The sequence below is a fragment of the Psittacula echo genome (genome assembly GCF_963264785.1).
Source record: "Psittacula echo genome assembly, chromosome: 5".
Classification (NCBI taxonomy): domain Eukaryota; kingdom Metazoa; phylum Chordata; class Aves; order Psittaciformes; family Psittacidae; genus Psittacula; species Psittacula echo.
In genome coordinates, this window is record NC_137739.1 from 2,098,839 (window position 1) to 2,107,965 (window position 9,127).

Below are 9,127 nucleotides of genomic sequence, written 5' to 3' on the forward strand. Positions count from 1 at the left end.
TTCAGGAATTGTGTTGTGACTCTGCATTTCTGTATGTGCCAAGGATGGCAAAATAAATAGACTTGTATCCAAGTTAGGGCTATTTGAGAGGTGTTTCTACATGGAGAGGAGAACAAAACAAAGTATTGCAGGCTGAGGCTTTTAGCTTAATATTAGATCTCTGCCCTCTCTAAAACCTCAATACAAAAATGTTAAAGGTATACCGATTATACACCTATAAAATATTACATGCAGCAAAAAGGAGACATCTGATAGAATTACAAACCAGATACTGTCACATCACTGCTGGGTGCTTGTCCTCCACACACCTCATCTACCTCACACATTGATCCTCATCACAACACATCCGGGCCATCAACCTTCACACATGAAGCTGCAGGTCTGCCTGTGTTGATGGGTATCTACCCCAACACTCATGTACTAGGAATTATTTTTCCTCCCATGTTTATTCTGTGGTTGGTGCAACTGATCTTTGGTCTCTGACCAGGGGCATTAGCCATTAAAAGCATGATAACAGGTAGTGTTCTCAAATAGCCTTTGTGTTGGCTCCATTCAGCCCTGAAATGGAACGTGATGTTGACTTGAGTGGGTAAAGACTCAACTAGCATTAAGAGGTTTGAAAACCCTCCCTCTGTCACAGCACAGATCCTGCTAAGGTGTTTATTTGTGCTGTTTTCTTTGGGGAAACTCAGCAACCACAGTGTTTTCTCAGCAAGTTTTTAATATGCAAAAGGTAATAAAAGGCTAATAAAATATAGGAAGGCAAATCATTAAATTAGCCCTATTTTGATTCAAGCTGATATTCACAGTGGGGCTATTGTATCGCACTTTGCTTGGCGTGTTTTCAAAGACGGTAATCAAAATCTCCTGTTTATCATTCCCAACTCTATTTCTGTCAGATGACTCTCCCTATTGTCATGGCAAGAGCAAACTGGAGCCTTAGTTCAATTTAGTGATACATGACCATAAATACATCAGCAGATTGAATTAGAAAGTGACATGCCAAGAGCAGCTTTCTCCTTCTCTTCTCTTCTTCTATTTTTTCTGCCTTCACACATCTGAATCAATTACAGATCTCTAATTGAAAAGCCTCAGCACTGGATTAAGATCATATACATTATTAAAGCATGATGCTCTGTGCATGCTGATGGAAACGGACTGGAAAGCCCAACACTGAGTTAAACACACATCCACTGCTCTGATCGTCCCCCTGTGAGCCGACAAGCAAATGGGCTTAGGAGACACTGGTATGGGTGTTTATACAAGTGGTATCAGGAGGCTGTAGGTTGGAGTGGGAAGGCTCTGTATGACTTTTAATTCACTTGTTGCATTTAAAGGGCAAAATATTTCAGCCCCTTCCTGCCCTGCAGAACCTCGGTGAAGTCCATGGGAGTTTAGGAAGGAGGAAACCCACGAAGTTTAGCCTAACAGCCTGGATATTAAGCCCTGCATCTTCCCACTAGCTAGGAATTTTAGGGCCGGATCCGTAGCCAACTGGAGTAAAGCGTTCCCGCAGGGGATTTCAGCTCCGGTTCTCCAGGGAGAGGCAGGATGCGGAGCGCGACCCTGTCTCTAGGTCTTCCCTAATGCTCAACACCAAGGAGAGTTAAGATGGATGTGATGGAGCTGCAGGTCCCTATCGCTGCCCCTGACGGAGCTCTCACGCTGCGGGGAGGGGGCTCGCTCCGTGGGAGCCCGCAGGAGTCTTTAAAAGCACTTCTCGGAGCTGGAAGGGAGGTAGATGAGGGGAGGCGATGCAGGTCTCCTGGGAGACCCCTTTCCCCATCTCCGCGGGCACAGGGAGGGCTCCCAGCCCCTCGCAGGAGCAGCGGCTCTCCTCGCACGGCGCACACCCTGCACCCGGGGTATGGGGCCAGAGTAGAGCCAGGTAAGGGGTCCCTGAGCTTGCGAAGGGGGCACGGACATTGGAAGGGGATACAGAGCATCCTCGCTGCCTCCAGCACCGACGGCTTCCCACCTCCAGCCCAACTTTCCGCAGACACCCCAGGGTGTTCCCTCCAGGGCTCCGCGTCCCCCCCCCCGCTCCCATCACTGGAGGCAGCCCCAGCCGGGAGCCCCGTCCCTCCCCTCGGGGGGCGGCCGCCGTCCCCGCCCGCCGCCGGAGGGAAGCGGCGGAGCGCGGGACGCGCTCCTGGCTCGGGGCAGCCCGGGCTGGGGGGCTGCAGCCGGAGCGGGGCCAAGAGGAGACCCTGGGGCTGCAGGTAAATCATCGCCGGGGGAGAGCGGGGCAGCGAGTGGGGCTGGGGGAGACTGAGGGGGGTGATGGGGGGGAAGCGAAAGGGATGGGGCAAGCTGGGGCTTTGCAAAGGGCATTCCGCTTTTAAGGGGGGCCTCCGGGATGAATAAGGCACCGGAGCGGTCGGTTCCGTTTGCTGCTCCCCCGAAGCACAGCGGCCACCCCCAGTTTGCCCATCTTAAGGGGGTTTTGGTGTTGGAGAGCGGAGTGAGCCCGTCCTGGCCGGAGGGATGGCAAGGGGGAACCCGCTGATGCGGTGTTGAAAGCAGGACGATCCTCGGTGGTGCTGGGAAGGCAGGAGGAAGGAGGGCTTGAGCCCCACCGCCACCCGGGAAGCGGCACAGCCCCGAATGCTGCCCGGACCGGAGGCTGGAGCTGAGCGCCAGGAGCTCCGTTCTGCTACAGACGGGGGAAAAGTGCAGGGGATAGAATGTGAGCCGGGGTGGTCAGCAAGAAGTGGATGGTCACGGTCAAAGCAGAGTCCTGGTGGTCACCGTGGGGCTGGGCTGGGTGTAGCATCCTGTATCCGTGTGCCCCGCCAGCTCCTAGCATCACAGAACCAGGCACAAGGGTATACACTGTGCCCGGAGGGCTGCACTGAAGAGCAGGAAGGGAGAGAACAGCCCTACTCAGCTGTTTTAAACTTGTAGGCTTGTCTTGGGGTAAACTAGAGCCTTCTTATAGTTCTGGGGGGAGGAGACATGCGGGTTACACCAGGCAGCCGGTACTTAGGGTGCTGGATCCGTCTCTCAGTGCTTGTGTTGGGAATCCCAGCTCCTGGGGGATCCTGTGGCCGGAACTCTGCGGCTGGAGTGGATCTGCGCTGCTGGTGTGGGGTGCACCCAAGGGGTCTTACACCTTGGGAGGTCCCCCCGAGGCTCCTCGTCTTGAGCTGCTTCACCTCTTACAGCAAGAGAAGCTTCGATTGAGCTTAACCTGGGGATCTCCTGGCTCTCTCCAAGCCAAAGGGACCTGTGGGTGCTTCAGCCGTCCCTCAGCCTGGAAGCAGACACAGCCGGTATCGAAGCACTCCTTGATTAAACTGTCTTTGAACCCATCACATCCCTGAAATCAATTGATGCCAATGGATTGCAGAGGAGACAGGGGAGGAAGACTTTGGTGAGATCCCTGGTGATGCGCCAGTGGAGCAGTTGGAGTTTAGCACCTGCCTGGTGCCAGCGCGGAGATGTTGGGCTCCACACTTTCCTCTGGCTGAAGCTGCTGAAATCAACTGATCTGGGAGCAAAACCAGAAGCAAGTGATTTACAGGACTGTGTGCATGACAGGAGCAGCTCGGCCAAAGTGAGTAAACTCTGAGCATAACAGAGCCTGAAATGCTTTTGGGGGCAAAAAGGTATTTAACAAGTATCGAACAGAAGCTAAAGTGTTTTATGGATTGCTTTTTCCAAACTAAAAACTAGGACCAGGTTATCAGGTAGCATCTCTGCAGAGTGCTCTAGGAAACACTGGGCTGGCCGGAGCAGGGTGGTAACAAAGCATTGGCAACTTGAAAATACAGTTGCTAAAGATGAGCTAAAAAGGTGCTAAAAATGGCAAGGCATTATTTACCTTTGACTTCAGTTGATCAGTGTTTTAGTACCAATAGAGCCAGTCAAAACAGAAAAGCAATTTAGTGCAAGAAAGTTGTTTTGTTGTGTCTTCTATAGGGAAAAATCAATCACTCCTATTTTTTGGAGTGAGAACCGCCCTGAGGAATAACAAATAGCAGATTTTAACCAGGGGAAAGTTCCCATCTGAACTGAGTCCTTTTGCTTTTTATCTCAGGTGGTGGAATAGGGATGGGAGTGGGGAGACCCAGGAATTTTGTATATGAAATGACAAGATTTCTGTGCTCTCAGGGAGCTTCTTGGTTAGTACATGAACATTATTGTAACCGTAAGAAGTTGATCAGGTCTTGGCATGAGGCTGCCTTTCCCTCCTCTTCACACCAGCCTTGCCTTAGTGTTAGTGCTATTTCAGAGCTGCTCTGCCAGGTTTCACCAACTCCCACAGCATCACCTCCCTCCTCTCCCCATCCATCAGCAGTTGCTCTCCCTCACACTTGGCTCTGTCTGGTCCATCCATGCAGACCACAGCCCGCGGTCCCATGGGCTCTAGCTGAAGAAGCAGGTGATGAACATTCATCCCCAAAAGGGCAGATTTACTAAAGCACCAGGAGTTTTCCTTTGCTTCATTACAGCAGATTAATCCACTAACACATTGCAGCCAACTCCATGGGACTGGGGAAAAAACACAGTTCTGCTGCTGTTAGATACTTCTTGGATACTTACCCAGGTGCTTTTCTTCCCTTTAGTACCCAGGACATCTGTTTTAAAAGCACATAGGTCTGGATTACCCTTTTGTCTATTCCTGCTGGTTATTCTGCACCTGGAAGTAATAACCTGCAGTTCTGCTCTCATAACTCTCTTCACAGCAATTATGTTTGATGCTGCATAAGACAGAGTTATAATTCCAGTGGTAAACAGGCAGGCAAGATCAAATCTTGGCTCATAAAACTAGGTTTCATTATGTAATTCCTTCTTGATCCCAGCTATACTCTGATGCAATGCACTTCACAGGGTTATTTTTGCTTTGCTATTGTCACCACAGGCAGGAAGAATTTCAACCTTGATGTGTCTAGGCAGTTCTAAGGTTTGTCCTTTATGTTGTGATGATGCTTCGGTCACTGATGTGCTGCTTTGTGCTGTCAGCTGGATACCTGCTTTTGTGCCCAGCAAAAAGCATGTTTGTGCTGGATACCTGCTGTAGAGAAGTTCTCACAAAAGCTAAATGCCTTCTTCAGAAGAAAATAGTCTGTGTCATAACATCTCTGCTGTTTCTTCTCTCAGTTCTTGGGCAGGGACGCAGGCAGTCAGGTATGCTCACTGCAGTGAATGCCTCTATTTTATAGCTCTGGAAAAAGAGAACTTGGAATCCTACTAGTGATTACTCTGGATCTCTGTTCTTAGCTCTTTAGCTCGTCCTTTTTCCTTTGTGTGTTTGAAGCAGAAAACACATCATTTATGGAGTACACCAGTGTGATGTCTTGGAGATGAAACACGAAAGGGAAAAAAAGCTAGATGAGAGAAAGTCCCCTAGAGGTGTTCCTTCTAGTTAATCCATCAATTATGAATACCCAAACAAGTGTCTAAGCTATCAATCAGCATGCCTTAATTATATTTAGTCATCCTTTGTTGAGGTTTATGGTCATTAACTGCTGTAGTGACAATGTAAGTGCAGGTAAAATTGTGCTGGTGAGGGGCAAGCTATCAGCTAGACAGAGGGAAAAACTCTCTCTGCTCATCAAACAGCCAGCAAAGCATGCTTTTGGAGCTGTTTGGGTTTTGTTGTTGCCAGAATGAATCCCAAAATACCAGTGGCTACAAGGCAAAGGCAATGAGGTTTCAGTGGCTGGGTGGATAAAGCACTGAATAGGGGACTCAGCTTCAGATCTGGATGACTCTGAGCACATCGCATCCCCAGCTAATGTGTGGGAAATGTTTGGATGATGGAAGCTCTTTGCTGGTGCTGCCAACGTCAGGCTGTCACTGAAGAAAGGGACTCAAGACTTTCCATGACAGCCTTAGAAAATGCATTTCCTTCTGAATCCTCCCCCTATGGAAAGTTGCAAAATTCATTAAATGGAGCAAAAAATCTGTCAGTAAAGGTAAATGTTTGCAGAAAACCAAGAGAGGAACACCAAATATGAAGGAAGCTGAGTGACAAACTGCTGAAGTGTCATTGACTTCTGGGGACAGCACAGCAGTAGGAACAGACCATGGCAGCTGCTGTCAAAGGAATCTGGAATTGCTGTCACCTCCATGGAAGATGCACAAAGATCCCTCAAGAAAAACCTTTGGGTGCATCAGGAATGCCAGCAGTGAGTGGCTGGAAGAGTCTGAGGCTCTTTGAAAGCAGGCATCTTGTGCTGTAGGTTATCTTCACGGTGAGAAGACGGTATCCTAATGAAAGAACTCCTCTTCCTCACTTTCCTGCCCCTTTCTCATCCCCACCTTCAAGCCAGCATTTGTTTGAGCTTTGGCAGCTCCCTCAGCTTTTCCATCCCAGCCACCCTGGATTCCTGATTTCTCTGGTACATCTCCCAACTACATGTGAGACACCTACTTCCCATCTGCACAGTTCCAAATCAGAACAGCATATTTATGATTACTACTGGTAGCTGGAGGAACTTCTACTCTCACCCACCGCAGTGCAGAAAACACAGTAACCAGCCCGTGGAGGTGTTTGCATTCCTCTTGGAAATAAGAAGTCTTTTGCATGCTTACATGATGCAGAATCTTGCTTGTGCTTCAAAGGCATGGGTGCAGTGTGGGCTGGGTGGGTTTGAATACAGACACATGCCCCCGTATTATTATGGAAATATAACTATCAAGTGATGGGAATAAAGGTTGCTGGGCACATATGATTCTATGATCCTGCTTGAGCACCTTCACCACGGTCTTCTGGCCAGACCTGGGAAAGATCCCAGGCCAGATTGGTGTTTTGAGTCTCCGCTCTTTTATAACAGATGCTTTCAACTTTTTATAGCAGAAAGCTTCGTGAACACCTACTTAGAGCATGTTGAGACAAAGAATGTAAAATTATTCCTGTGATTCAAGCATGCCACAGAAAGAGAGAGCTGGAAAATTTCAACCCTTTTCAGATTGTCTAATGAAACATATTCTATCACCAAATCTATTCAGCTGTGTCCTGAAGCTGCCCACTGCAGTTTGGATTTCTTGAAGGAGAAAGGTGTTCCTTAGACAAAAAAAAGCACACTTCAGGATAAGAGGAGAATGATTCAGAAACACTAACAGAAGAACAGCCTTGAGACATGGAAAAGAAACAGCTTGCTCCTTCCCACTGCAGTCTCCACAGCTGGCCTGACCTCACGGAGAAGTGTTCCCAGACATGGTCCTCGCAATTCTGGAGTTCACTGGTGCTTTTTATTAGGGTTATGGAGGGGTTTGTTTCTTCAAGATGCCAATGTTCCCTGGGGGTTCTCAGTCGGTTCTTCCAGGCAGTTAAGTGGCATTTGAAGATATCAAACTGAGACTGTTTCTATGTAAACAGGGAGACCTGTGAAACATCTCACTGAAGCTTCAGATACGGAGAGCTGGGAACGATCTTTGGGTTTGGGTTCTGGGTTTCCTGGCAGGATGCATGCTGTGTTACACCTCCCATCTTCACAGTTACACCCAGCCCTGACCCCAGAGCATGCAGCTTGTGAAAATTAAACAGACACCAGCATCTACTGGGATGAGCACTTGGGCTGTCTTGTGCAATTCCTTTTCAGGCATTGATCTCATCATATGTGCTAACTGCATAATTCAGACACAAATTCAGACTAGAGACAGACAGTTAAATTATATCTTAATCTAAGAGCTTGGTCTACTTTGAATTCACTCTTTCTCTCTTTTTTTTCCTTTTTCCTTTTTATTTTTCTTTCTAGGAACAAGATGCCCATGAAGTTTAATCTCTCTTAGCCGTAAAAGAGAAAACTGAGGAGTAAAAATTATGGATCCTTTATACTTTTCCAACACAGTTAGCACAGAAGCTAGTTCCAGTGATGTGAATTCCTCCCTGCTGACCAACGTGACAGAGAATGGGACGCTCTCAGAGCAGCCGTCATTCAAATACATCCACAAAGTCCTGATTCCCATCTGTTACCTCCTGGTATGTGCAGTTGGACTCAGTGGCAACACATTGGTCATTTATGTGGTTTTGCGCTATGCCAAGATGAAAACAGTCACCAACATATACATCTTGAATTTAGCTGTTGCTGATGTACTCTTCATGCTGGGCCTGCCCTTCCTGGCCACCCAGAATGCCATCTCCTATTGGCCCTTTGGCTCCTTTTTGTGCAGGCTGGTGATGACTGTAGATGGTATTAACCAATTCACTAGTATATTTTGTTTGACTGTGATGAGCATGGACCGCTACCTGGCAGTAGTTCATCCCATCAAATCAACCAAGTGGAGACGGCCCAGGGTAGCCAAGCTCATCAGTGTGACTGTCTGGACCTTCTCATTCTTGGTGGTGCTTCCAGTCATCATCTTTTCGGATGTGCAGGAAGACTTTCACACCTGCAACATGAACTGGCCGGAGCCTGTCAACATCTGGTCAGCAGCGTTCATCATTTATACATCGGTCCTTGGTTTCTTTGGTCCTTTGTTGGTGATCTGTCTCTGCTACTTGTTGATCGTGATTAAAGTCAAGTCGTCAGGGATCCGAGTTGGGTCTACGAGACGCAGGAGATCAGAGAGGAAGGTGACCAGGATGGTGGTGATTATTGTGGTGGTCTTTGTGTTTTGCTGGCTCCCGTTTTACATGATGAACATTGTAAATTTGATATTTATACTGCCAGAAGACCCCGTGTTGGTTGGGGTGTACTTCTTTGTGGTGGTCCTGTCCTATGCAAACAGCTGTGCCAACCCCATTCTTTATGGATTCCTTTCTGACAACTTCAAGCAGAGTTTTCAGAAAGTCCTTTGCCTACGAAAGGGCAATGGTGTAGAGGATGGTGACCCCATTGAACACAGGCAAGAGAACAGCAGCCGCTTGCAAGAATCGATGTTAACCCAGAGAAATATTGAATTCAATGGACATATGCAGACTAGCAAAGTCTAAGGGCATGGTCGGGTACTGAAAAGCACTTCTAAACCTGGAGAAGTTGTGGACTTAAAGGAAAAATGGATTCATAGCAAAGCTAAAATCTGGAGATCCACAGGCTCTAATGAATGTACATAGACTTCTCTCCCTTTGCCACCTAAGAGTGTTATAGGCTATTCTGGGCTGCGTGAAACTCTCATGGTGTTCTGGCTAAGGCAGATGTGTGTTACCACTTTCTGTACTCTAGAGAACTGATTT

The 9,127-nt window shown here is 48.0% G+C and overlaps 1 protein-coding gene across 1 annotated transcript; it reads left to right on the forward strand.

The window, feature by feature from the left end:
• Window positions 1-7,774: 7,774 nt before the first annotated feature.
• SSTR5 (somatostatin receptor 5) lies at window positions 7,775-8,887 on the forward strand (the record flags this gene model as incomplete). The annotated part of the gene is made up of 1 exon (XM_080617375.1): window positions 7,775-8,887. One exon carries the CDS (start codon window positions 7,775-7,777, stop codon window positions 8,885-8,887), a length of 1,113 nt encoding a protein of 370 aa, XP_080473501.1.
• Between the last annotated feature and the right edge of the window lie 240 nt (window positions 8,888-9,127).